Here is a 27,926-nt window from a genome sequence, read left to right as displayed (position 1 = left end):
TCACACAGTCACTCTGCCTTTCCCAGTCTTACTGAGTAGTGTACTAACAGACAGGGATGACTGCGACAGTAATGCACTCTACAGTATAGGTCTGTGCTACAGGAATGTACTGAGGGTGTTATCCACGGTGGCCAGGTGCAGGTACTCGGGGTGGTGGTCGCTCTCAGACTCCACCTCCGATTCCCGGTCCTCGTCGTCCTCCTTGCTCTGACTGGACAGCGGCTTCTTCCTCCGGATGGAGCCCCGAGAGCGCCGCTCCAGACACATCAGGATCATGTTGGCGAGGTCCTGCTGGAGCCGCTGGAAGTTCTCACTGGAAAAGCAGGAACCGGTGCATGAACAGTGAGAAACAGCTTTACAGTACTGGCTACAAAAAAAAACACTTTGCTGATTGAATTTTTGCAAAATGATCATCAGGCCGGATACAGGTTAAAAGAAGTATTTGGGGGGGGGGGGGAATACCTTTCAGCAGGTGGCGGGTTTACTTACGTTGTGGGCGGGGTTGGGAGGTCGTAGTCTTCGCCCGTCTCGCCTGTCAACCAGTAGGTTGTCTCTGTGCCTTTACCCTTGAAAAAAAACACATTCACACTGTCTGCAGACGCCCACACTTCACTCGATGCTTTCTGCACAAAATGAGTGTTTCTAGGTTCTGTTTACAAATGGTTCATCTGTCCGACATGTTGAGTAAATGTAAAGAGGCCCATCTTTACCTTCAGATACGTTTCTCCTCTGACCTCATACTCAAACTTGCAGTATGTCCTCTGCAGGATATTTGTAGTCGGCTGACTGACGTGGATCCGCAGGGCTGGAGGATATTAAAGATTAAAAAAAACAACAGGCGTCTGTTTTTTGCCAAAGCTTGGCTGTGGTGAATTGATTTCATTAGGTAGCTTCTGTAAATGCACGGGAGGGATGAGCCGGACGGAACTGGACCACACTAGATGGCAACATGAATGCGTGTTTTTAATTTCTCCACTCACGGTGTCCAGTAGACTCCATGCGAGATGCCGTGTTGACCGTGTCTCCAAATAAGCAGTATCTGGGCATCTTTATCCCCACGACACCTGCAGCACAGGGACCTGGGCACACGCATCAGTTTGTAACGGTTTACAAGATAAAAGGAGATGAGTGGACAGATCAAAGGAAGTGGAGATTTCAGAAGGAATCGGGGAATGGTTGCACTTTAAAGGCCGATAATGAACCTTTAAAGCAATTTAAAGGTTGAGGCCTCACACTGCATTTAGGACAACAGACAGACAATTTAAAGCGTTCACTTCCGTTTGTGTTAATGCTTTAAGCACAGTCCAGAGTTTAGTGCCGTCTACCTGAGTGAACGCCGATGCGTATCCACACCGGGATACCCGGCAGGTGTCGGAGCTGGAAGTTACCGATGAACGCCAAGATCTCCAGCGCCATGCGGCAGATGTCCACCGCGTGCCTGTTCCCATTTCGCTTTGGGAGCCCGGAGGCCACCATGTAGGCGTCGCCGATCGTCTCCACCTGAGTGTGGGAACGGAACACATGATGGGTGTCTGCGCTGTCCACCTATATTTGCCTAGCCATTGAATTACAATACCTTGTACACGTCGTGGTGGTCCACGATGCTGTCGAAGCCCCCGTAGATGTCGTTGAGCATGTCCACGACTTCCATCGGTGTGCTGTACTGGCACAGGGTGGTGAAACCGACGATGTCGCTGAAGTATATTGTCACCTCGTCGTACAGCTCTGGCTCCACCGCACCAGTCTCCTTCAGGCTTTTCACCGCCGGGCTGCACAGAAAGACACCAACGCAGAGGAAACACGATGATGCATATGGCTTTACTTCAGATGTACCCCAACAAAGTGTTGCCAGACTTGGCCCATGTGGGCTATACCTTTCAGGTAGGATGTATTTGTTCTTGTATAATCTGTGTTAACAGAACAGCGTGTCTAAAATGCGGTGTGATCCTTAACAGACCCGGGAAGCAGCATGTAGTTGAGGCAGTCCGCTCTGTCCCGCTCGGCTTTGTAGAGGGTCGTTCTCTCCTCCACCAGGCGCTCCAGGTTCCTGGAGTACATCTGCAGTCTTCTTATCATGTTGTCCATGTAGCTCTCATTGTCCTGGTTATGAATTTTACTAAAAGGACAACAGAAGAGGAGGATGAAGGAAGGGAAGGGTGGAAAAAAACATTAACTTTCAAGAAAACAAACTACAAAAATGTGATACATTTCTCAGATCTTCTAGAGGTTAAAACGGCAACGGGAACCCGCTAAACTAAAGACAGCGATTACCTGATTATTTTCCCCAGACAGGATTCTATCCTCTTGAAGTCAGGTCTTTTTTCTGGATCCTCATCCCAACAAGTCTTTATCAACATGTACACCTACGAGACGGAGGACACAAAGCTTTATACTGCAGACACACAGGATGGCAGATGAAGTTGGCACACGACCAGCATCACCTCACCTCTAATTCTTTCTCCGAAGCCGTCTCAAAGTTAAGATCAGGTCTGAAGTAGGACATGATGACCTTTGCAAGCTTTTCTGTGTGCACACACATTATGAATGAATTAATTCCCCACAAAGTTACTTACAATATTACTGAGTGTGTGTATCACAGCAAACATCTCAATCGTTTTCACACAGTCCCTTAAGATGAGTAATAACTTTCTTCATTCTTTTGCTTTTCAGGAGCTCAACGTGTGAGTGCGAGGGCTTCATTCTTGGGACAGCGGTTGTGTAAGCGTGTCGCACCTGCTCGCTCGGAGCAGCCCTCGGTGTAGAAGGTGCACTTTCTGAGAACGATCTCGTGAGCGATGATGGCAAAGCTGTACACGTCTCCTTTCTGAGAGGTGCCGTGTCTCCTCAGGTGCTCCGGAGCGGTCCACAAGTCTGAAGAGGAGGAAGAGGAGAGAGAGAGAGAGAGGGAGAGGAAGGAGAATGTGAGAAAGTGATGAGATTGACCATAAAATGACCATAAAAAGTCAGCGAGGGAGCAGACGCACTGTTGCTTTACCTTTGCCGGCGCTGAGAAAGCTATTGCAGCCAAAGTCCGTGATCTTCACCACCATGCGGTTGTCCACCACACAGTTGGTGGACTTGAGGCGACCATGCACCTGGATGTGACTGGCGTGGAGATAGGACATGCCCTGAAACAGAGGATTCACACACCAGAGGGTTTAGATTGAAGGAGCAGTCAATCATCTGTGAGCTCTACTGACCTCTGCTGGCTGTCAGGGGGAACAGCAACAACACGTCTTCAAGCCTTAACTAAAACATTCAGCGGGATATGAACCTTATAAACCCTCCACAATATGATTTAATCAGAATATTATTAATGAAGAAGTTGCGATACATTCTGTATACAGTTTACAGTACTACTGTATTATGCTTCTTATAATATATGTCAGGAAAACCATATACTTTTATTTTTTGATTCAGATTAATAAATAAAAAGGAACTCATGGTGTAATAAATCCATCAGAGAGGAATGAGTTAAATATTCCCATTATGATTTAAATGGAATAGTCAAGTTTTTAAATCGGTTTAGGTCCACTTTTCTTCATACATGTTTATGTCAAAAATACATATTCAGGAAATGCAAAAGTAATAAAATTACAATTTAGGAAGTAACAACCAGTAATAACTGATTGCATTACAGATTCTGTTTTCCAATTGCTAGAACACAATTTCTAAAACTCGGGCTCTCTCTGCCCTGAACCCTGTTTGTGGTGCTCAAGCTCTGATTTCTAAGTGATCCAATTGGTTGCAGGTGTTTCCACAGGTGCTCTCTGATTGCAGGTGATTGATAATCGAGTGTGGTATTTAAATGGCATGTGTTTAGCAAACGACACATGCTGGCTTATAGTTTGAATGATGTGTCTATTGTAGATAACTGTGTATAGATACATAAGTAAGTGCTTTCAACAATTGTGCCACAAGTAGCAGTTTGTCAGCAGAGTTTCTGTCTTACCTTGGCGATGTCGTACATGACGGAGATCTTGAACTCCCAGTCCATGAAGGTCTCCTCTGGGTACAAAACCTTGTCATTCAGCACATACTGGAAGAGGGAAGGGACAAGAAATCTGGTGAAATTATTGCATTATTTCATAATTTTTTTGCTTGTCCTGTACTGAGCTACAATGACTTGTGAATCAAAGTAGTGATTTGATATGTGCAAACTAAACTTCCATTCAAACCTGAATGGACTTGAGCTGCAGGTGAGCCTGCCGTACGTACCCTGAGCGACCCCCTCTCTCCATACTCGAACACCCCAAACACACCCTTATCAATCTTCACTGTGCCATAAAACTTTGTGAGGTTGTAATAGTCGATTTGCTTGAGCTGCAGAGAAAAGACAAAACAGAAGCTCTTTAAGTGGTCTGGCTTGGAAAAAAACATTAACACAGGATGGGCACACCCACAAACACAGGACTGGAAGCATAAAGACAATGAATCAGTAAAATGCTGACATCACACAAACCACCTGCTGTGTGTGTTTTACCGCGTTAAGTTCTATCATCCGGGTAACGTCCTCATCTGAGTACTCCAGCTCCTTCAGAATCACAATCTGAAAACAATCGCAGCATCATCAATCACACCAGCGATCAAATCTACACGTGCATGTTGATTGAATAGAAAAACTACTGTTGTGTCCGGCTATACCTTCTTATCGTAGAGCGCACGGCGGATCTGGAATTGCATGATTTCCCTCTCGTCTTCAATCTGACGGGGGCAGACGGAGGACAAAGTTAACAGAGCAAACGTGTTCAAACTCCTTTATTTTATTTCATCGTGCGCTGTAGTGCATTCATGTTCGAGAACAAGGTCATTTGATCATAGATTTCTGACTGCAGGACAAGTGAAGAGTGTGTTGAAAAGGAGCCTCCATGCTGACGGAGAGCTTTGCGCTTCATTTACCTTCAGAGAGATGACATTGAGCTGGTCTTTCTCCAGCAGTGTGACGAGATCAGAGGAGATGTGGAACCAGCGCATCTTGATCCGGCGTTCTCTCTTGCTCTGTCTACACAGGGGGAAAAAACACACACATCATAAAATGCTAAACGTAGCATAGGGATCCACATCCATGAGCACCCAAGATGCGCACTTTCAATATCTGCTCACCCTTGTTTAGCTCCCAATTTTATATTGTACACAAAAACTAACCCTAACCCTTCAGGCTGGTCACAAAAAGGTCTTTCAAGAGATCCAGAAAACTGTCATTCGAAAAAACAAACTCATGCATAGCAACTGCATTTGCATCCATCCATAAGAGCTGTTATAAATAGATAGAAGACATTATACATGTAAAAGCTATCAAAAATCTTTCACATTATGTCCTTTGAGATTAAAGCATCCATATATATATATATATATATATATATATTATATATATCTCAAATACTGAGCCTGATAGCTTTGTAGTTCAACAATGGTAAAAAAAAAACGAATGTGTCAGTGTTCACTTCCATACTTCATGTATTTCAAGCATGCAGCTCACATTGCCATGAATACAGTGGTACAATGTGTGTTTTCCCGCCTTTTTTGATTGTCTGCCCCGCCCTGATTAGCTCCACCTGTCTCTTGTCAGCCCTGCAGTCGCCAGACCTCCTGCTCAGCAGTTCCCACACTCTCCCACTCCCACTTTTTTGTTGTTGTTTACCTTCTCTGTTCCTTTGCTGTTTATCGGCTCATCCTACCCCATGACATGGAGTTTCGTTTGCTTGTTACCTACCTGCCTGTCTGTCACACGCCTGATTTCGGACTCTCGGATTTGCGAGTTCTTTGTTCATTCAATCATTTACCGCACACATCTGCCCCGTCTGGTCTGCGACTTACCTGTAGAAAATGAAGGCGATGGTCGCCACCACAACCACGGTAACAGCCAACACAATGACAATGATGTTATAATATGCCGGGCCTAAAGGAGTGAGCACATATTAAACAAACAAAAAAAACAATGTTTATTATAGCAAACCCAGACTCATCTAGGGCATCGTACAGGTACGTATGTCTTGACGGACTTTACTCAAGTATAGAATATTTATGTGAAGAAAACCTTTATCTTGTATTTTATCCTGAAATTTTGTTTATTGTGCACATGTGAGATTTCCACTTCAGCTTAGAGAAAAAGGAATAAAACGTTTCACTCTTTACAACACATCTGCACACTGAAATCTCATCTTACTGACAGTAATAAACAGCCAATGGTCAATAAACACCGTCACCTACACCCTACCTTCCTCTGGTCTGGAGTTAGGAAGTGTCGCTCCCCAGATGAAGGAAGGGTCCGTCTCAACCACTTTCGTAACATTGTGCTCGGTGTCGAATGTGAATAAAATTCGGTACTGTGGATCACAAGAGAGGAGACATTTACAAATGTCAGAGTCAAACACGGTATGACAGTAAGAGATTCAGCACGCAGAGGTTTAATTACTAAAGATTGTAGAAGAGATCTGTGTTTCTTTTAATATTCACTGCTAAACGGCATAACGATGAACAAGTGTACCTTGTTGTCATTTGTGGTGTAAATGACTGAGAGATTCACGTCTCTGTCTCCATGCTCGTCCAGCTTGTAGTTTCCGGCACTTCCTGAGAAGAACCATAGAAACGTCTTTATACACAAACATATGGCAGACACACATTTTACTTTCCTACTGTAAACTAGTGTACTGACGACTCATTCGATTTTTAATAGTTTTTTTTTTTTTTCTGTCATTTGAGAAAGAACAAAGAGCCTGACAGAAAGGACCGCTTCTCTTTGAGTGTCTCACCCCCAATTACACACAGGCTACTTACAGCTGCTGCCTGCAAGCTATAGCACCTCATCGCTTCTTCTTGTCAGTGAGAAATACAAATAAGTGACAGCAGTTGGCAGCTTCCATCTGTTGGGCCTCACACAAGACCATAACCAATGTCAACTGTGAGGTCCTGTCGTCAGTATTTTCAATGGAGGTTTGGGGGTTTTCAGCGACTACAACCTCGCACCCTGTGAGTACTTCATGAGCTGTTTCCAGTATTTATAGATGCATATGTTTAGAACTTTTAGGCCAATTAAACCAGACCTAGGAGTCCACAGCTACCCGGTGAGGCTGTGCTAAATGCTAACATTAACATCATGCTAATATGCACACAGAGTTCTGCAGGGATGATGTATTTTTGTAGGCCCACCCAGGAAGTTAGCGTCTCACTAGTTCTCTCGACAAAAAGCCAATGGGATTTTTCCATTCGATTTTGGATGATTGCCGAATATGAACTCTGTGGCAAACACAAGTTTATGATACTTACACATTTTGTTCAGCAAGATCATTTTCACAAATGAGCACCACTTACACTTGCAATCGGCAGAAATAAAAAGCTAACGTTAGGCTATAAACAAACTACACCTCGGTCGCATGAGCACATGTATACGCAACAAGGCTGTAAAGGCGGACCGATCAGCGTGATGACGTCTCATAGTCCCATTTTGCCTTTTTTTAAGACGCATAAAAGCTTCCAAATTTACGAGAGGGGTATTTACTGATGTGTTTTATATCGTAGAACAAAACATTCAAATCCCTTAAGCTTTTGTTCACCACAGACCATAGACTGAACAGACCTGATTTCAGGGATCTAACAAAAACCCATTTCAGCAGTCACTCCTGCAGTATTATGAGAATACTAACATGATAATGTTCAGCAAGTATATTTTCTTGTTCACCAGTTTAGCGTGTCAGCGTGCGAATGTTTGCTAATTAGCACGAAACACAAAGTAAAGGTGAGACTGATGGGAAAGTCTTTAGTTTAGCAGATATTTGGTCTTAAACCAAAGTGTTTGAAAAATTTAAATTTGAATGATGGCTTCAGTATTTCAAAAATCATCTCTACAGCCTTGTCTGGTCTCTGTTCATCAATGCATTTTCACGTATCCCTCTACCAAATACATCTATTTCACTCTTTTTCCTCTTTGGTTTCTTTTATCAAAGTGTTTTTGTCTCCTCCCAGAAATTGATCCAAAATGATTTATTCAACAACCATGCTGACTGCAGGCAGGAATGTTAAGTATGTTACAGGTTCATTTCCTCTCTCCCTTCCTCCCACTATCTCTCCCTCTTTCCTTACCATTAAAGGAGATGTTTCTGAAGTTATTCACATCAGCAAACTCCATCTGCTGAATCGCTGACTGAGGTTTTTTAGCAATTTTCCTCATCACCTCGCCTATCAGCAGCACTGAATCATGGTACGCGGCCATGTAATCATTCATCTGCAGAGAGACAGAGAGAGAAAAATTGATGATTGAAACTATACTCTCTAGAATAATAGTCACTATAAGAACAACTGCTCTGTAGATTATTCAGAGGAACGGGAACACTGATGCTGGAGAGAGATGTTGCCATCTATGACCATTACCTATGACTTTCCTAGAGTGAGATAAAGTGCAACTATAGCAGAGTTGCTATAAGAATCCAGGAAGTCACTCGGCAGGTCCCACATAACCCCTGAAAAAGGACACTTTTCATACGTTTAAAGATCAAACAGATCCTTAATGCTAAGCTAAGCTAACCATCTCCTGACCGTAACTTCCTGTTTGATTGCTGAGAGTTATAGTATAGATGCAAAGAGGCAATGAAAGCGTATTTCCCAAAATGTCAAACTACTCCTTTAAACAGCAGTAAAAGGAAGAAGGGAGTTGAGTCATTTGGAAATGGTGTCCTCACCGTGTCGTTGTCTTTCAGGTCCGCGTTGATCCTGTAGTTTCTGGTGTGGGGCATAGTCAGCACCAGCACGTTCTTCATGGATGGCATCGACGATGTGTTGGTGTAGTATTGATCACTGTGGAGAGGAGGCAGGGGAGGCGATATTTTAAGGGCTGTACGTGCACGGCCAAACTCCAAGAGATAACGAAAAAATGAATAGAGGATACACATCAGTATGAACAGAATCGTCGATGAAGCGTGCGATGATAATTGCTTGTCATGTGTACTATATCTCAAAGAAGGGTGTGGGAATGAAAAGAGCCATTTGTAACCAAACAGTGTAATAAGTGCAAACATGTTTACAGCTCAAACACCTGCAGAAAGAACCAAGATCAGAAACAAGTCACAGATGGAAAAAAAAAGAGATTGAACGAACGAATCAAGAGCACTGACTTGTAAAGATCAATAAGGATGAAGAGAATATCGCTGTTGTCTGCCTCTTTTGAGCCTGTTTTCGCCTCCACTACGTCCAGTGGTGATCCACACATGATAAACACTGCAAACAAAGAAGCTGTATGTCACACCACAGAACAGTAGAGTATGCATTTTTTTTTTTTTATATAGTAGCCTTGGAGGGCGTCAAACGCTCTGTTCAACCCTCTGGCTTGAACCACGAGACTCCAAAATACCAAAACCCCAGATGCATCAACGAGAAACAAAAAGCTATGGTATATGTGCACAAGTTAACATTCCTATCGAACAGTATCCCTCCCAGGCTATATCACAGGTCTCAATGGTTGTTGGGACATAATTTGTCCTGCGTCCAATTTGTCCCCTCCACTATTAAATGCTGCAGTTTATTTGTCCAGGTTTTGAGATACTCATCTCTGAGGTTTTTGCCTCAACCCAAATACAATATGGAGGGCAAAGTCAAACTGTTGTCAGTGTGACCCGTGGATTATCCATTTATCTCCATTATATTGGCCACTAATACTGGAGAGAGATGATCCCTCATTATACGACTATATAAGTATATAAAGTATTTAACGAGCTGCACAAATTAAATCCCACACACCTCCATTGTATTGGGGAGGGGAAGGACATTTCAAGAAATTGGTCTCTCAAGCCAAAAGCCTGAGAGTTGGCAACCCTGACTACACTCCTGTATCAGTCCTACTCAAATACTGCAGTTGAATCAGACATGAGGATGTATTGTACACTTTTTAAAGGAAAAGTCTTACGGTTGCTTGTCCTGTTTTTGGGCGCCAGTACGTTTTTCAGGTCATCTGGTCTGCGCAGCACCGTTCTCCGAATACGTTGGGCAAAGTTGCTCGAGGCTTCATCCAGTGCATTAATATACCTGGGGAATAGCATCACTTAATAGAACAGATGTGTATTATATCAATTCAACACACATGCCATAACCTATGCGTCTCCCTCATATAAAGACTGCTGGCCACACACGCAGCAAAATGTAGGTGCAAGGTTGATCCCAAACAGCACCTCCACTGTACTCTTTTAGGACTTCTCTTGGTGACTCACCAGAAGCAATCCTCAGTGTTGCTCTGTTTCTTGTAAACATAGGTCGTCTCCCATTCGGGTTTGAGCTTGTTCTCGTCTTCCCAGAAGTTGACGAAAAAGTCAGAGATCTTGCGCGCCGGCGGCAAGAGGCGCTGCAGCTTGCGCGTGTAGTCGCAGGAGAGACCAAAGCTTCCCGCCGAGATGATGGGCATGCTGAGCTTCAGACCTATTTCCCCGCTGACGGAGAGAGAAACGAGGAGAATGACGCATACATGGAGGTAAACAATGGTAAGGTGGATCCACCTAATGTGTTTAAGAGTATAGATCCCACATGCGCTGTCCTTTACCATATTTATACAAGTCAAACACTGTTTCAATATGGAAACAATGTTTTTTAAATATATTTGCACTAATGTGGAGTTGAGCTTGGAAACAAATGCACTTACTTAAACATTTGGAAAGTAGCGTAGGTGCAGGTGGGACCAAGCACGGCACATCCCAGGGAGCCTTTGTTCTGCAAGGGAATACAAATGAGCTTGAGTTTTTTCGTCCGTCAGTGTGGCTGTTTGTTTCACATTTGTGTGCACAGCTCACTAGGCGTGCTGTTGTACTTGCTATTAACTCCATGTGATAGTAAACACGTGTTCACAAATGAACTGTATGTGTCCACAAATTGCAATTAAGTGAGCAACAGGCTTTAAACATACACAACATTTAGAATTAACACTGTAGTAGCTCTTTGGAGTAGCTCTTTGGAGTGGCTCTTTGGCTGTTTACGTTGTACAAGATCAGAATGGTGTAGCCTCTGGTCTGACCCCTAGTGGATGTAGCTGTTAATCCTCAAGGTACCCGCTAAGCACACGGGTAAGTCTATGCCGACATGTTAAAAAAGCAAGTATGTCATTATCATGAGTCTAAATTGGATGAAGATTTTTACTTACAATCAGGCTCTTTAGCTCGTCCACTCCCTCACACGCGCTGCTCCGGCAGCCTCTTTGTCGATAGAAGGTCGGTCTGAACCCGCCAAATTTAGCCGTGAGATTAAACCCTATCTCTAAAAAAAAAAAAACTGAATCATGAGTGTCCTTCATTCGTTAAATCTCTTATCCAAACAGCATTTGTCATAGTTTAGAAACCATAGACACACACAGCAGGTCTTTCAAGCTTTGGATGATCTGCATGTTGAAGCGTGTGGATGGGACTGTTTTTATGTAATGAGCGCAATAATGTGTCTATAAAGAGTTTGGAAGGTTAATTTTTTCCTCAGTATTTTTATACTTCATTACCTTCTGCAGCATTAATGGCTGAGTCCGTCTCAATGGCCTCCAGTATTTCGTCCTTCACATACCTCAGACTCCAGGGAGACTCTTCATCTTCCAGCAGGATCACATTGATTGTAATCCCATCCAGACACTCTTTAATGCTCCGACACGGAGCAGCAACAACCCCCAAGACGCACAACCACCACCATCCTGTTCCCATTTTCAGCTCTGAAGTTTTTGAGCTGTTAAAGAGAGTCCATGGTCTGCTAAAGGCTTTCGTGATCGTCTTCTTCACTTCTTCTCTTCCAGAGCTCAGCGCATCTGTAGTGCAGTTAGGTCACCAAACACTCCAAGAACTTCCTCTTAACTTTTGTTTGTTGCTGTCTGATCCACAACGGAAAGTTGAATTTACAAGAGCAACATCCAGGTGCTGAGTCCTTGTCTGCGTTGTTCACATTCACAATCTCTCTATGGCTGCTCACCTGTCCTTTCCACATAAAGTTGTTAATATACAACCTTTTAAAGGCACAGAGGCGGGCCATATAAGCTTCGCACTGTTGTCTTGCCAAGGTCTGTGTGAATTACAAGCTTCAAACACACAAACACACAGAGCACAGATTGTAGCTGGTTGTGAGCTTGTTGGTGATATCAGCATTTTACCAACAATGACCTTATGCTGGTTCAGCTAGTGAAAGATACGATAACTAGATATTTGATGTCAAATAAGCACTGACCTTTACCAGCAGGGTTGATGGCGAGACCTTGCACTCGTTTCCCCTACGGTGAATGAGTCATGTTGCTCCTTAGTGAGCACAGAAGGAATTTACAACACTGGCATTTTTATCTAAATACACTTGTTGTTTCATACCGGGATTTAGTGAAGCTCTGCATCAATTTACATGTCTATGCATTTCAAACTTTGCCTGAGAAAAAGTTCAACCTTTGTGTCGTCAGACCATAACACATTTTGCCACATGGTTTGGGGTTGACTGAATGAGTCTTTTGGCATAATTCAGATGGGCTTGGATGGTCCTTTATGTGAGGAAAGGGTTCTGTTTCGCCTCCCTACCCCCAGAGCCTCGACATGTGCAGAATATGGGAGATGTTGGTCCCATGCTAGGAGTGACAAGTACCAGAAATCCCTCTCTCAATGTTGCTGTTGGCCTCTTGGGAGCCTCCCTGAAAAGGTTTCTCCTCATCCTCTCATTAACTTCATAGGGTCGTCCTGATCTCCATTGTCTCCACTTACTGGTAATGGTTTTGATAATGCTTCATGGTGCATCCGATGCATTCAGTATTCTTTCATGCCCCTCTCTGATTGGCACTTTGCAACAATTAGATCTTGCCGTTTCTTTGGTAACTCTTTGTGGACCACGGCTCTCTCAGCAGAATCCTACAGCAACAGCTGTCTTCATTCTGAGCACAGATAGAGAGCCACCATTTGAAAAGGCTGCACAGACTTCAGCAATCAGGGTGTTGGAGTTTGTTTTATTCTAAATGATCCTAATAATCAGCTACTTGTTTGTTTCCCCTCTGTTTGTTGGAGGATCACAACAAGAGAAGAACAAATCTGACCACTGCGTCTGCCACTTCATTCAGGTGTGGCGACCTTTTTAGAACCACTGTATGTGTGTGTGTGTGTGTGTGTGTGTGTTCTCACACTGTATGTGTCAGAGACAGGCAGACAGCAAACACAGACACAGCTTGTAAATTTTCTGAAAGACAGCCTGGGGAAAGAAAAGCAAGGGGAGAAGATCAAAGGTTGGTCGGGCCATAAAACTCATCCCAGATAACGTGCTGTAAAACAGTTCAGAGGCTTTTTGTACAGTTTATCTGAACCAAACACACAAACACGTAATACGTGACCGGGTTAGACTGAATGATATAAATTAACAATGTCCTCATTCAATCAGTACTACCTCTTTGGTTTGAGCATGACATCAATGCCACACATGCGCACACACGTACACACAATTTAATGACAGGAATTCATTATCAGCTCATCACTTGGAACAATCACCTCACAGAGGATATCTCCAGGCACCTTCTGTCTGTGTGTCTCTCTATCTCTCCTAACACACACACACACACACACACATACACACACACACACACACACACACACACACACACACACACACTCACTCAAAACTATCAGTGTGACCAGATTTCCCATGCTTCCTCAATGACACAAATGTTACTCATCTATCACTGGGACATCGAGGGAACCAACCTGAACCTGGCAATAAAAATGTTATGTATGTGTGTGTGTGTGTGTGTGTGTGTGTTTGCTTTGCTTCATATTCAGAATGTCTGCATTGTCATTGTAATGTCTGCTAATGCAGTGACGGAAAATGATATAATAAACAAAAGTAGAACAAATCAATAAAAATGTGCTTCTTACATTCTCTTCATATATATTTATCCACTGGTGTTGCTCCTGTTGTCATCATATTGTTTCTCTATTATTGATATGATTATTAACATTTCCTCTGTTTCTGGGATGGTAATGGGCTGGGCAAAGGATTTGTTTAGGACTTTGTTGTTTTGTCTGTGATCACACCGATTGGCCCAAACGGGATGTAAACGCTTAAAAATCCCATGTTTGCGATGCAAATGAAAACACTTCAAACACTTGTGTTTGCCCCTGTGACATATGGCTGCAGTCGTCAGGTTTAAAAGATATGGGTCGATTAAAAGAAAATGTAAGCATTGTTTGTATGAATCTGACCAAAGTCCTATCTTTTCCGCCTCATTATGCTTGTCGTTGTGTTTGCTCTCCTCATTCGTTTCATTGTCATTGCCTGTTGTATTGATTTGTCATTACACCTGAAACATGCTCAGTTTCATGGTGTGTCAGGCTAATTATTATGTTTCCTTGTAAAGCTTTCAACACGGTTCAGTGTATTCTTTTTTTCTAGTGTATTCAATAACCTTTTCAATTTTCAATCATTCAGTCACTGTTTGTTTCGCTGTCTGTCAGCATGTGAATGTCTGTGTCTGAGCTTGAACAAAATCAAAACACAGCATTAAAATCAAGCTTTTTAAAGAACTGACTACCTCTAACTTCAGATCCTGGTCCTATCAAAGACAATTCAGACCAGTCGTGTGTGTGTGTGTGTGTGTGTGTGTGTGTGTGTGTGTGTGTGTGTGTGTCGTGTCCGCTGGATGCCTGGGATCATCAGCAAAACAATAACTCATGCTAGATGTTAATTTGTACTTTTCCACATTGATACTCAATAAATAAACCTGGGAAATGAAGAACTGCCTGACTCGACTGATAAAATTGGAAAATGACTTGTTTGCAGATTGTATATCACTCTCTTACTGCTTTTTATCTCTCCAACTACAATAATAAACATTATCCACAAAAGAGAAGTAAAAGGGGGAGGTCCCATATTTAAACCTAGACCTATCTAACATCCTTTCACATTAATTCAACAGTAATAATAATCCAATAATATAGTATATAGCAACATTAAAACACACCAGGGTCCATTTGACTGTATTATGAGTACTTTATTGTTGTTATTATGAGAATTAGCAAATTATTTGTGCTGGTCCGCCCTCTAACGGACTCCAGTGAGACAAAACGAGACATATGAGGATCATTTTCTAAGATCCCAAACAGCTGTCTGAGGCACTGAGACAAAGTTCACAGTGAAACGTTGTCACAGAGGGCTCTCAAAATAACCGCCCTAGTTATTCCACTTTGTACCGACACCAGTGAGGACTAGACAGGCTAAACTCCAAAAAAAAAAAAAAGCACAGAACATTCTCTGCACTTAGCAAAAGAATGTTTCCACACAGGTCTGTGAATCCAGAAGTAAGTTTTATTCAAACTTTAACTTAATGACAAAAGACGATGTTACAGTGATTTGACAGAAATGAAAAGTGCTTGTGAACACAATGGAACGTGTTTGTCTCACGGCGAGGAAACAAACGGATGCTGTGTGTTGCTAATATGTTAATTCACACGCATGGCGACACATCGAAGATGCACGGGAGACCTGACGACGCCTCTCTGAAGGCTCCAGCTGCGTTACCGCATGATGAAACAGAATCAACGCATTCTACGCTTAAAAAAAAAGAAATCACAGCAAAAAGGTACAGAACATGCCCGATTTCCAAAACAACAAACGTGCTTGTTATTTCGAACACCACATAGTTATTAAAAATTAGACAAGAATTATGTAGAAATGAGAAACTTTTTTTGTGTGTCAATGATAACATGACAGTAGCAAAGGGATATTAACAGGGTAGTATCATTAGAGTGAGGTGTGCAGTGTATTCAAATTTAACTTTGCACAAGTACTTATAAATGCAGCTTTTAATTACCAAAACCCTGATGGTCTCATAGTTACAAATGAAAATAAATAAGTCAATAAATAAAGTCTTTTTAAACTTACATCAGGAAGCCTTCGGTTTTTGTTTTCACAGTCGTTTGCCGTGACGTATGAAACTTACTGGACTTTCCCATGTTTTCACTTTCCACCTAAAAAAATCAGCGATTTATCTTCCTCAGCTTGACCCTCCTCTTTAAAATCTTATGTGGTGATTCTTATTTCCTTTATGGGCTTATTTGACTTTAATCGTGGTCTTCCTGATTACACGTGCTTTGTGTCACTTCAAATCAAACTGCTCAAGTGCATCTACAGATAATCACTCCATCCTCCGCCCGTTCCCCGACCGTCCTCTCTCTGCGCTTTTACTTCCCCCAACCAAAAACCCTCTGGCCTGGTTTCTCAGTGGCAGGCCCACGCGTCATCCAGCTGCTGTCTCTACCACCAGAACTGAAGACCGTCATAGGAGATGGCTACAATAATACTGGATTTCTACACTTGCCGAGTAGACAAAATAGAGTAGTGCTACAATATTAAGAAGGAAAATAACTCCTTATTCAGAGAGCTTATCGCAGCTCTCGAGGCCGAAGCGCATTAAGAGCTATTTGTGTCAGAGTTGCTTTACGCTGTAAGTGCATTGATTGTTTCCGTTTGGCAGCCATGTACCAGCAGGCTTCTTGTGGTACCTCAAGCCACCTTAAAGTGTTTCTGTTTTCTGAAGGCAGTGAGATGAAGGCAGATCTCAGCAGCTGTCCCTTTAAGCCTGATAATAAACAACAGAGACGAAAAATGCAATTTTGTCAATGTAATTTTCTTGTGATTCAACTATCTCCGTTAGTCTTTGTAAACACAACATAACATGGCTAAATTGTGCATTTTTCAATCGGATGTTTGTCACATGACTTTTGGCAGTGCTGGCATGTCGTTTACATCAGTTGGTGGCTTATAGAAAGAAGGACAATAAAAGCGGGATTGAAGCTCAGCGCTCCATTGAGCTGGTCGCTTGAAACTTAAACTCTCCTGTCTGTCGTGTGCAAATGAAGCGTCTATGCAGCAGAACTGTAGTCAGATTTGCTCAAAATGTGATTCGGCCTCTCTAGCATCCCAGCTCATTGACGACATCGCTTCCCCTGATCTCAGCTAAAATATATTCCTCAGGTCAAAGTAAAAAAAAAATCTACCACCAAGCCCTGAACCCTAACGTTCAAACCCTATATAAAAACATGATGACCGTCACAGGAAAACATTCAGACAAATACATTCAAAGCTTGACCTCCCAAACCTCAAACAAACGTTTCACCGACATACTTCCTGCCACCGCAGGCCGAACTCCGCAGCACACCAAGCTCCGATCCCTCTTCCCAAAATCTCCACCCAAACCTCACACCTTGAAAAAACATAAAACCTAAAACTAAATCCAAATCCTCCTTGTCCTGGAGCGGTGATCTAGGAGCTGATGATCTGACCTGACCAGGTCTCGTGCTTGGTGACTGGATTCAGGTGAGTGAGCACCACCTCCACAGCCTGGATCTTCTGGTTCTTGGGAGGGATGGGGCACACCTTGTACGTGACCTCGTCCCCTTCCATAGGCACGTACTCTCCATCAATGCTGTCCAGGAAACACACACACACACGATGAACTCATTCATGAACTCACCTGCACAGAAGTTCCACAAAGACAAGTCGATGTCGTGAACAAAACAAATCCACTCACTCAGAGATGTGGACGAAGATGTCCTCTCCTCCGTGGGAGGGGCGTATGAATCCATGACCCTGAGACCTGGAGAAGTTTTTACACACCCCTTTATATACCGGACTTGATTTGGCTCGCACTGTCCTGCAGAGAAAGAGCGACATACATGGAATCAGAGGGAGAGAGAGGAACGTCTAGGATTAGTTTGAAGCTTTTGTATCTCTGGATTCTGGTTGTGGGCATTTATTAACTATTAAACTTACTATCACAAGTAAATATAATTGAACACAATTTTAGTTTTTAAAGGATAAAATGGCTTGCATCTCCACTCACGCTGAGTATGTGCGGGTGCGCTTGGTGGGCAGCGGGCTGGGCAGCTCTCCGGGCTGCGGCGGTTTCCTCTCCCTCTCCCAAACCCGACTGCCCTCCCTCAGGAAGGGGAAGGAGAGCTGCAGGGGGGTTCGCGGGGAGGTGAGCGGCAGTGGGCGGTCTGCCGTCGAGGAGGCAGCGGGGTCTGACATCTTGACTGGTTACAGGTTGGGATTTTCTTTTTCTTGTTTTCTATTTCAGGTCTCCTCCGATGGAGCGCAAGGAAGAGGAGGAAGGAGGGTTACACCTCCTGCATGGCAAAGAGTGTGTGAGAGGGCGGAGGAGACGTTCAGAGGGGAGGACTTATAGGTGGAGCAACGATACCCTGCAATGAAGGAGCAAGGGAGGAAAGGAAAAGAAGGGTTTTATTCATCATCAAAGATGACAAACACTGCAGGTGTAATTGTTGTCCTTTATAGTGGCTGTGTCCACTGCCATCTTAAAATATGGTGACTTTGAACATTCCAGATCAACAGAAGGATTAAATGCTACTTCAGACAAATCTCTTACTTCAGAAGATAAATAAACCATTCAAAAAATGCATTTTCATAAAGCTGAAGTAGCACACCTGTGCACCTTTAATTGACAAATAATGTATATTCATGATATTGTTAGTAAGGATGACACAATGGATGACACCCTAATTGAGAGTCTAACTCAAAATACAGCTTGTCATCTGACTGCTTTGCACTCTGGTCCTTTGAGTCACTTCTCAGTGCATCTCTTACAGTTGATTTTATCACTGTGTGAATGTTGGTGCGAAATAGTGAGTCTGGAAAAGACGCCTGTGCTGCTTTTGAATTCAAAGGTTATCAGACAGACTTGTTGAAAGTGAATCAATGAATCACAAACCGACCCAGACATCAGCTCTGAAAATAACTAATAGCTGATTTCCACCAGTGTAGAAGTGTTTCAGGGTGTTTCTTTTTTTTTTTGTTTTCATTAAAAACAAGCCGTACAACAGCTGGAAGCTGCTGTGAGAGAAACGAGACTCAAAGCAACTTGATTTCCGAGCGCCAGACTGCTCTGGCTTTGAAAAGGTCCCGAGATGATGTAAATAACAATCCTGCCCCGGAGGGCCTCGGCTCAGCTCGGCTCATCACACTATATTAAAAATTCCCCACTCGCACAAGACTGACATCCATTACAGGATCGCTCTCTGCTGTGTGCATTCAAACAACAAGCTGCTCTCTGAAGCGATTCCGACAGTCATTTTAGGACGAATGAGCTCCATCACTGGGCCATGACACAAACCCAATTATCGTGCTGTAGCTGGGAGTTGTGACGTGTGTGTGTGTGTGTGTGTGTATCATTAGGTGGCTCGTCATTTTGACACTCACAACCGCAACAAAAGCCCTACACGGCATTGTTCTGCAGAGGTTACACTGAAGCCTGCAATACAGATGTGGGTGGATGTGTTATTGGGGTTATGTTAATATTGATGTCACATCTCCGGGCTGAATGTTTGACAAAGACTGATGAATTCAGTGTGTGTCAGACTGAATCCCACAGGCTCCATTCAATATCACACTCTGTCAGTCTAAATATAGCAGTTTGTGTGTGTGTGTGTGTGCGTGTGTGTGTGTGTGTGCGAGAGGTGGGACCTGTCCTTCATGCTGGACAGAGGGGTCACAAGCTGGAGGCTTTAAAGCTTCCCGAGGCCCCTGATGCTTCCTGTATTGGGATGTGTACACACTTCATATCACCAGTGCAATCCTTCACTTTCCCTCCGTGTTGTTTTCAGAAATCTCACCCTCGTCTGTCTCCTCATTGGTTCAGCCTCCACCTGCTGGGCTGAAATGATTCTCATTGAATGTGACTGTCAGCTGGTGACTAGTAACTAATTGTAAGATTTGTCCCCCCCCCCCCCCCTCTCTTTATTGAGGTTGGCTTCAGGCTCGTCCAAATAGTACAAGTGTCCAAAGGTCCCCGGCATTACCACAGGAGAGGCTTTAATCTCTCCAGTTTACGAGATCATTTAGAAGAAGGTTTCTGCAAATGGCTGATGATTGATAAGTAGGGCTTTTATCCTCCTGGTATCATGTTGGAGAGTAACGATGAGCACACACATCTGCCATCATGGTGGCACTGGGGAGAGGACTGACAACATGACTGATGGATGACAAGGCATAAATATGTAGCCTAAATAATTCAGCAACCCGACAGGTTGAGCTCCTATTTCATTGGCCCTTTCATTAGGGCCCAGAGATAGGCCAGCAAACGGACTTCCTCAGTGAGTCTGCACTGCTTCTGTGTCAGATGAGTTTTTTAAAACATTGTAATCGGGAGGGTGAGAGACAAACAAACAAAAACAAAAAAAGAGGTCAGACTGGACTTGGGAACGGAAGAGAGCTAGAGGAGCTTTGAAAAGACAGACAAAAGGCCAAAAGCAGCTCCCTGTGAAACCAGGGCACTGTGGTTGTCTGTGCTCCTCTCTGCATCAGCATGGGAGGCACGTCAACTCCTCCACACACACACACACACACACACACACACACACACACACATGAACACACAGCCTGTCTTTAAACTTTAAATTAGCCTTATTGCTTTGTTTTATGGTATAATTAGTTTGAAAGTGAAAGTGAGGCCGGCAGATGCTAAATAATTCACTACAAAATAAAAGCCCTGCAGGCGTTGTTTCCAGAACATTCTCACACTGTGGCAGCTTGATGCTCAACTGATGCCAAAAAAAGGTGACGCCAAAAAATGCGCCCCGACATGAATATGGGCTAGAAGAATAAAAAATAAAAAAAAAGAGATGAGATTGTAAATCTGTGCTCAGAGTTAAAGACCGACACCCCGACATTTCACCACAATGCTGCCTTGAACCGACGTCCGTCTGCCCGACAGAGAGAATAAAAGGCTTGGATGTGAGCCACGCTACAAATCACCCACAAAAAAACAACAACCCATCGACCGAGCGATTACTTACCGTAAAAAGCGCCGATCAGCTGTCGGTCAGACGCGATGTGTTGGTCCCGTGTTTTCGAAGGCGCTACCAGCTCAATTGTGTTATTAGATCCGGTGAAAGCTGCGAGGATCATGTGGAGAATAAAGTCAGAGGATCTTGGTATGGATGCGGCGCACACAGGCGGGATGAAAAGAGCAGCAAATGAAAAGAAGGCAGTGGAGACGGGGCGGGGGTTACTACGCTATAAACAACAGCGGGCTTCAGCACACTACAGTCAACTCTTTGTTCTCCTCGTGGATGGGAACGCTTCTTAATGTCTTTTTTTTTTTTCATTAGACCATTGAGATTTAAATTAACGTTGAATGGACTGTATTTGATTTATATTGTGCTCTATGCTCAATGTCTAGTGTCATTTCTGATTTTTATTTTCACTGTTGGCTTATACATATTATGCTTTTTTTCTATTATTATTATTATTATTACTATTAGTCTCCCGCTCAATTAACTGTCAAAAAAAAAGTCTGATCCATGCAGTGCACCAGTAACCAACATTACTCCAAACCATTTTACTTGTTTGCTGAAAAACAAGGATTTGCAAATGCTGTCCTGACGAAACAAAAAAAGGTGAGCATGAACAGCCCCCTGCCTATTTCGGCACACAACTGGACCCAACAGTCAGAGAAATGCCGCCCTGCTCCAGGGGACTGGCAGTCACCGCTTATGCTTATTGGAAGGCCTCGACGATAACCAGGGGTCATGCCCCGACGCTGTACACAGGCCGCGTGGTCTTCTCGCCTTGCTCACTGCACCAAATTGTGTTATCACGAATGACAATTGCTCAACAATGATCAGCATGCATGCTCATCTTTAAGTGGACCTACAGGAAGTCCTATTACAGAGCTTCCTGTATTCTTGAACGTGTCAGTAACTTATCATCCACCTGTTTGCGATCTAAAACATAATTTCTACCTTCAAGCATGACCTCTAAACCACATTTCAGACTGACGATTGCTGTTCTGTGGTAGAGTTTTTTATTGAGCTAAAGTTCGTAAAAGGTCATCATGCATGAAGTCGTTGTTATCATTAGTCATTGCCGCTGTGTTTCCTGCCGCAGCTGAACGACAAGGACGAGGTTCTGGCCCACCAGAGGAAGGTGAGCATCATGTTTAGCCCACAATGCAGAGGAGCTGCAGAGACAGTTGCATCTAGATTCACATCGGGGGCCACCAGACCCATCAGAGAACCAGAGCTGGTCTCGGCAAACGTCCAACGCACCAGAGTCTAAGATGAAACCACAAGTCCCACCAGTCTAACGTCCAACAGAGCTGCTCCAGGACAACCGGCGAGTCTGTCAGAGTCCAGGACTGAACCGTGGGAGCTGGCGGACCCGTCACAGTCCGACACCCAGCACCGTCGGACCACAAGAGCCACAAGTCTGAAATCCAACAAGCAGATCAACCAAAGTCCTGATCCACCTACAGGATCTACCTGGACTCCATGGCTCGTGGCCACAAACGTCATGGTTTGATTCCAAAAAAAACTGGGGAAGACGTGGACGGATAGAGCACCTGATTTTTAAACTGGGTCTGACAAGGCGTCCGTATGTGAGCTGGAGTGAGAATGTGTTGGATAAATGGAGCTGGCGGTCCACACAAACCCATCAACAGCAAGGTTTAGTTTGGACCTGTCATCATCTTATGTCCTGTCACTGGTGATGATACGTTGTGACCTGTATCTAGTGAAGATACTTTGTGTCCTTTCAGTACTGGTGATACTTTGTGACCTGTATCTAGTGAAGATACTTTGTGTCCTTTCAGTACTGGTGATACTTTGTGTCCTTTCAGTACTGGTGATACTTTGTGTCCTTTCAGTACTGGTGATACTTTGTGACCTGTATCTAGTGAAGACACTTGGTGTCCTGTCAGTAGTGTTGATACTCTGTGATCTTAGTTGGTTGGCAATAGTCTCGTGGTGACCCGTTGATTCCTGGTCCATGGCAGTGTCTGTAGAGTCGTTCTCATTCATTGACTCAAGAGGATCTGCGGAGTCCATATGATATTGGCCCCTGCCGTGACCTTTCCTCCTCCGAAAGACCCTGAAAGATGCGACAGATGTTGGTAAGACTCATTCATGTGAAGATTTATACAATGCTAACTCCACAGCATACGTACAAGACACAATATGTGCACACAAACTTACCTGTACAAGTTCTCCCTGTAGGAAAGGGTTGGAGTTCCCTCCTCTGTGTAATAGCCAACCTCCTGCAGACGATCACTTTTCCTCAACATGGCTGGAAAAGGGTAGAAAGACAGAGAGGTGAATAGTCAGCAACACACAATGATGCAGCCAGACACTTTTTTACTACAAATGGTGTATATTGTCACTATGAACAATAACGTAATGGAATTAATGACAGCTAGGAAATGCAATTAACAGCATACAGTATGTGCATTCGCCTTCCTTCTTCCTATGAGTAATACACAGCTAGAAGGTACATTAAACTATATAATACTAACATGAATAAAAACAAAAATAGGATAAAAGTATTGACATGTTTGTTGACTTGTACTGCCTGATCTTTCATGCTCTCTTCTTGATTGGCATGTACACAAACATATTGCACAGAGAGTGAGTGACAGACGGACAAGTCAAGGCTTAAAGCGGTTCAGTCTCAAGTTTTAAGACAAATCCTACATCAGACATTATATGTGTCAAATGTGCAGCATTGCTGGTAACTTACTTGTTCTTTCTGTGGTGGAAACACCCAATCAGTAGAAATCCTTGATGCCGTGAGCTCAAATGTTTGTTTCTTAATCAGAAGTGCAAACTGTTTGGTGTGTGTGCAAGCCTGATGACTAGCTGTTTAACTGGAATGAAGGATTCCATCAGTGTCTTCATGATTCTATGGGGATGTCAAAGAACATCTCAGCATTCTATATGCAAATTAGGTTTAAATAGCATGAAACTGGCTCCTCCCACTTGACATAAATGAATGTATGGACTGATTGATTGATTTTTGACACGTTATCACTAAAGTTGTATCACTTGTATTACCGGCCCCATAATTTCGAGTTATTTCCTGCAAATTAACTGATTTGTAAAAACTTTTTTACAAGAAAGTATATAATATAACAAATATGGACACTTACGTTTTTCAATATTACTGTAAATGACAATTCAATGAATATTTACTTAAAATGGCAAGTTCTTTTGAAGAAATGCCAGCAGAAACTAAATCAACACAACTGTTTAAGGCTTTTGTCTCCTTATGATTAGTACCTAATGTAAAGGTCCTTATCATATGAAATCAATAGGAAATCACAGAACTGTTAATTAAAGTGTATTTTATTTTAGAACAGCAATTCTTTCAAACAGTGAATATGTGTATCTTCCATAACTATAGGTGCAGTAAAGTATATCTTTACACTGCAGTAAAGTGTGCATTCAAGCAAGACACTTCCACGTCTAATCATCAAAAACGGTCCGTCCACGAAGTATTAATTAATTTGCCATTGTTCACGTTGTATGATGAACAATGTCAGTTTAGGGTTATCTCATTGGTCTACTTGTGTTAATGTAGATGTTTTCTGCTAAGTGTGAGTTCGTTGTTCGACAGCCAATGCTGCCTAAACGCGGTTAACGCTTTGTCTGTGTTATTGTCGCATTGAATGAACACGTGCAATGCAATTCAGCGCACTAAAACAACAGTGGCAAATTAATTAATACTTCGCGGATGGAACCAAAACACAGTAAGTCAGTTATTTATTACAGAATAGCATGAAACATAGAATCGCAATTTACAAAACACTAACAGAAGATCAATACATTATAACATTCAACAGTATATAGGAAAGAAATGCAGGGTGGTCGTACATTTAAATCCAGTCACTAAGTAATAAGACATAATAACAAACACGTGTTCAACAAATTTAGTAACCATTAAAAGCATTTTAAATGATTTGAACTCTGTGCTAATCTGAGGTGGCTTTATTCGGCGAATTGAACATGTGATTTCATGTTTTGCATGTTTAATGTTTGCACAGTTATTTGTGTTTGAAATTAAGAAATTAACAAGTCAGTTCGACTCTTTAATTAAAAAAACTGAACCAAATCAGTTGTAGGTCCTTAGAGGGTCCAAGTTGCAACCAGTGATTTACAAACCTGTAGCTCTGCCTGCTGAAGTGCATGTAGTTTGACACTAGATGGAGTCAGAGACTGTGTAGGGGATGTGTGTAGTTTATATGCCTATATATATATATATATACTTTATCTTTTCTTTCTTTAAGTTAAACGCTATACATATTTTATTAGAGACCCAGTATTGGGTATGATACATGCGGACATGCGGGGCTGTATTACCTCGTGTCACAAAATAATAATAGTAAACTGGCCGTAAAGGTGTTGTGAAGGAAGTGGGTCTTTGCGTCCCACGTAGAGGAGGGTTTTCCGGTTAAAGTTTCCTTTGTGACTCGGAAGTGTCGGTAGTATATGCCAACGCCGTGTATCCCTACAGACACAACACAAAAGTGGCGACCATGAAAAGTAAGCGTAAATGCATACAGTAAACACGTAGCGTCGCGGCATTAGCTAACGTTAGCTGAACAGCGACCCGCTGGCTAGTGCTTGGCAGATATGGCATGCTAACGGTAGCTATAGCTAACTTGGCGTGTCTGACTGTCTGCAGTCAGCGGGGATGCCGACGAGATTGTTCAGATGTAGCCAGCACCAACAATAAGGACGCCATTCTGTAGTTGGTAACATTTCATGCTCGTTGTGTCGTTTGTGTGCAATTGTAAATAGTAGCCTCACTTTAACTTGGGTTTAGACTGTTCAGGTTAACTCTCACCCAGACAGGCTAACAATAGCTTAGCTAGCTTGTCTGTGTTTTGGACAGTGACCGCAGTAGGCTGCTGCCCCATGGCATCTGAGGAGAGGCCTCCTGCAACGTGGATTCGTCTAGCCCCCATTATCAGCAACGTTACGCATTTTATTTTTTAACTTCATGTACTCCACGAGGGCCTTTTTTGCACATTATACTCTGATACTTAAACTGCCGCTCAGCATCATAATCCGTTGAATACGGGACCAGATTAGAGAAAAGGGGCTTTGCAGGGGAAAGATGTCAGTTATTCTCTATTCATTATTTTATTTATTATTTGTCTTCAACAGAACCGTTCAAAGCTCCATCCTGCTGAAATGGGAAAACGCCCCTTCAAGATTGAGTAATACAGGTAAGCAACCAGCCAAGTTCCCATTCAGGCTACTTCATGACAGGCCAGGTGCGGGAACAACGCCTCCTCGTTACCTTTTAGTGTTGCTTACTGAACTGGTATGGTAATTCTTGGCGGTAGCTTTCCTGTGTCTGTCAGGACGTGTGCCTCTGTGTTTACCTGGGAAATAGTGATACATATCTGAAAGACTAGTGGGGGCAAGTAGAGAGGAATGCTGGAGTCTGCAGCAAGAGCAATGCACCCAAACAGTACATGGTGCATGTTTGAACAGCTGCCCTCCTCTGGGAAAGTAAGGATGAGGCAACTGCTTAGTCTCAGTGCGATCAAATGTGTTTTTATAGAACTATATGTCAATATAGGAGTATTGTGATGTCATTGTGTGTGTCACACTAATGTTTTTTATTGTATAAAACTGATCAGAATTTCTGAAGACAGGAAATAAGCATCTCAAAGTGATGTGTTGCGCTGAGACGGAGATCACGTGTGACTTGAGGCCCTGCAAACAATTTCTCGCTGTCAAATCGCGGTATCTTGCACCGTTAATACGCACACAGTTTGTCCCGCTGGAGTTGTGAGTAATGCATTGTCCAGTGTTGGACAAGGTACTGGCTCGCCTAATTTCTCTGCAGAAATGGTTTGCCATGCTGCAGCTGTCTGACCCTTAATTCTTGATCGAATGCAGGATTTTAGTGCCGCTGAAGTTCCCCGGCATGTTATTTCCTTCCCTTTCGCAACCAGTTTCCTGATTTGTTTTTCTCCGTCTGAGTGGAAAGGCTTGTGACTCCCTTAGCTAGGCTTGTTTTGGTTTATTAACATCTGTAACATGTGATTTCAAAGTGGTAATAATTCCAATCAGGCTGAAATGTACACGCTAAACTCATTTCTGCATGCTTTGAGGATTTGCACATTCATGTCATGGCAGTTCGGTTGCAAAGTCTTTCACCACAGGATATCGGGGGAGGAGGACGAAAGATGACATGTTGTCTAATATCACATTTGTTTTGATATCAGAATCTTATCTTTATAATCTATCAAGATCTATTTCATTCCGTACAGAATCACTCTCAAATACGTGTGACAATATGACACCTCATTAGTTGGGGAAGAACAATTTTGGGACTCAAACCAGTTCACAGGGCAGTACTGCTGCATACTTGTTTTGTCCTTCGTGTAGCATCGAGTACAACATGGTATCAAGTTGGTACGATATCAGATATCGAGATCTGTTTGAAATCATAATGTTTCCGACTGTAAGTTGCGTATTATTCAGGGTAAAGTTCTTGTATGGCTATATTAAACTTTGGCTTTTTTGTTGAATAAAACAAAAAGAGCTTTTTAATAAATACGTCACTAGTATCCAAAAAGTTCGATGATGTTTTTAATGTGACATGATGAAACTCACAGACATACCGAGGCCGGCAGCATCAAGTGTGCGTGTGGCGCGTCATGTGGTTAGTGTGCCGCTATTCAGACGGTTGATTGTGAGCGAGAACAGTGACATCTCAGACAACGCCGCCTCATTGTTTTCAGGCCCGCTGTGCAGTAACGGCAGAACCCCCATCACAACCCCACGGCTTGAAAACACATATTATGCAGAGAGATTTCAACACACACAAACCAGCAGCAGGCCTGCCTTTTGTAAATCACAATTAGCAATGTGCCGCCCAAGTTACTGGGCCTGTTCTGGGCCTGTTCTGGGCCTGGTCAGAGGAGTGTTTAAACTCAACCTCAGTTGTCTCCAATGAGGAAATGTGTTGATTTCGTAGATGCGAAACAGAACACACACACAGACACAAACATGAACATCTTTTATAGCTTCCTTTATTGGAAAACCCTCCATCTCTGAGCGTGAGCTGTCACACGGTTTAAATGTATGGAAATCACCCTGAGGTTGTTAAGAAGTAGAAGAAGACAAACAAACCATAAAGAGTTGCTGCCT

At 43.0% G+C, this 27,926-nt stretch overlaps 3 protein-coding genes across 6 annotated transcripts in view; 1 reads left to right on the top strand and 2 right to left on the bottom strand.

The window, feature by feature from the left end:
* Positions 1–96: 96 nt before the first annotated feature.
* gucy2cb (guanylate cyclase 2Cb) lies at positions 97–11,719 on the bottom strand. The gene is made up of 27 exons (XM_076093273.1): positions 11,462–11,719; positions 11,117–11,229; positions 10,622–10,689; positions 10,197–10,412; positions 9,896–10,014; positions 9,108–9,210; positions 8,676–8,790; positions 8,080–8,221; positions 6,488–6,570; positions 6,218–6,326; positions 5,818–5,899; positions 4,900–5,002; positions 4,645–4,704; positions 4,484–4,549; positions 4,219–4,323; positions 3,953–4,039; positions 2,996–3,128; positions 2,734–2,871; positions 2,447–2,523; positions 2,272–2,363; positions 1,958–2,116; positions 1,577–1,769; positions 1,326–1,500; positions 981–1,079; positions 711–805; positions 490–566; positions 97–313 (listed from the first exon to the last, which is right to left on the bottom strand). The coding sequence occupies exons 1-27, from the start codon at positions 11,655–11,657 to the stop codon at positions 97–99; spliced, it is 3,222 nt and encodes a 1,073-aa protein (XP_075949388.1). The 5' UTR covers positions 11,658–11,719.
* A 4,227-nt stretch (positions 11,720–15,946) lies between these two features.
* On the bottom strand, positions 15,947–18,090 carry csdc2a (cold shock domain containing C2, RNA binding a). The gene is made up of 3 exons (XM_076093085.1): positions 17,807–18,090; positions 17,495–17,617; positions 15,947–17,389 (listed from the first exon to the last, which is right to left on the bottom strand). The coding sequence occupies exons 1-3, from the start codon at positions 17,992–17,994 to the stop codon at positions 17,227–17,229; spliced, it is 474 nt and encodes a 157-aa protein (XP_075949200.1). The 5' UTR covers positions 17,995–18,090; the 3' UTR covers positions 15,947–17,226.
* A 7,087-nt stretch (positions 18,091–25,177) lies between these two features.
* Positions 25,178–27,926, top strand: part of mrtfab (myocardin related transcription factor Ab) — a 36,191-nt gene continuing 33,442 nt past the window's right edge. For 2 of the 4 annotated variants that reach the window (XM_076093263.1, XM_076093265.1), the window contains exons 1-2: positions 25,178–25,298; positions 25,926–25,987. The gene's annotated coding sequence lies outside the window, so the exon portion shown is untranslated. Of the gene's footprint in view, positions 25,299–25,471; positions 25,511–25,925; positions 25,988–27,926 lie in introns of those variants that run through there. The other 2 variants (XM_076093267.1, XM_076093264.1) reach the window with 2 other exon arrangements.

Source organism: Anarhichas minor, unplaced genomic scaffold (assembly GCF_050575085.1).
Source record: "Anarhichas minor isolate MPS153535 unplaced genomic scaffold, ASM5057508v1 ptg000017l, whole genome shotgun sequence".
Lineage (NCBI taxonomy): Eukaryota > Metazoa > Chordata > Actinopteri > Perciformes > Anarhichadidae > Anarhichas > Anarhichas minor.
Note: the sequence above shows the minus strand (reverse complement) of the source record. Positions and strands in the feature narration are given on the sequence as shown.

Bases quoted from the DNA above. Each gene is read 5' to 3' on its own strand.
- gucy2cb (XM_076093273.1), bottom strand. From the start codon at position 11,657: ATGGGAACAGGATGGTGGTGGTTGTGCGTCTTGGGGGTTGTTGCTGCT. The intron at 5,900-6,217 runs GTAGGGTGTAGG...TCACTCCTTTAG, and splicing joins TAACTCCAGACCAGAGGAAG to GCCCGGCATATTATAACATC. The intron at 314-489 runs GTAAGTAAACCC...CTGCTTTTCCAG, and splicing joins CTCCCAACCCCGCCCACAAC to TGAGAACTTCCAGCGGCTCC.
- csdc2a (XM_076093085.1), bottom strand. From the start codon at position 17,994: ATGTCAGACCCCGCTGCCTCCTCGACGGCAGACCGCCCACTGCCGCTC. The intron at 17,618-17,806 runs GTGAGTGGAGAT...CTTTCTCTGCAG, and splicing joins CGCACCCGCACATACTCAGC to GACAGTGCGAGCCAAATCAA. The intron at 17,390-17,494 runs GTGAGTGGATTT...TTTCCTGGACAG, and splicing joins ATCTTCGTCCACATCTCTGA to CATTGATGGAGAGTACGTGC.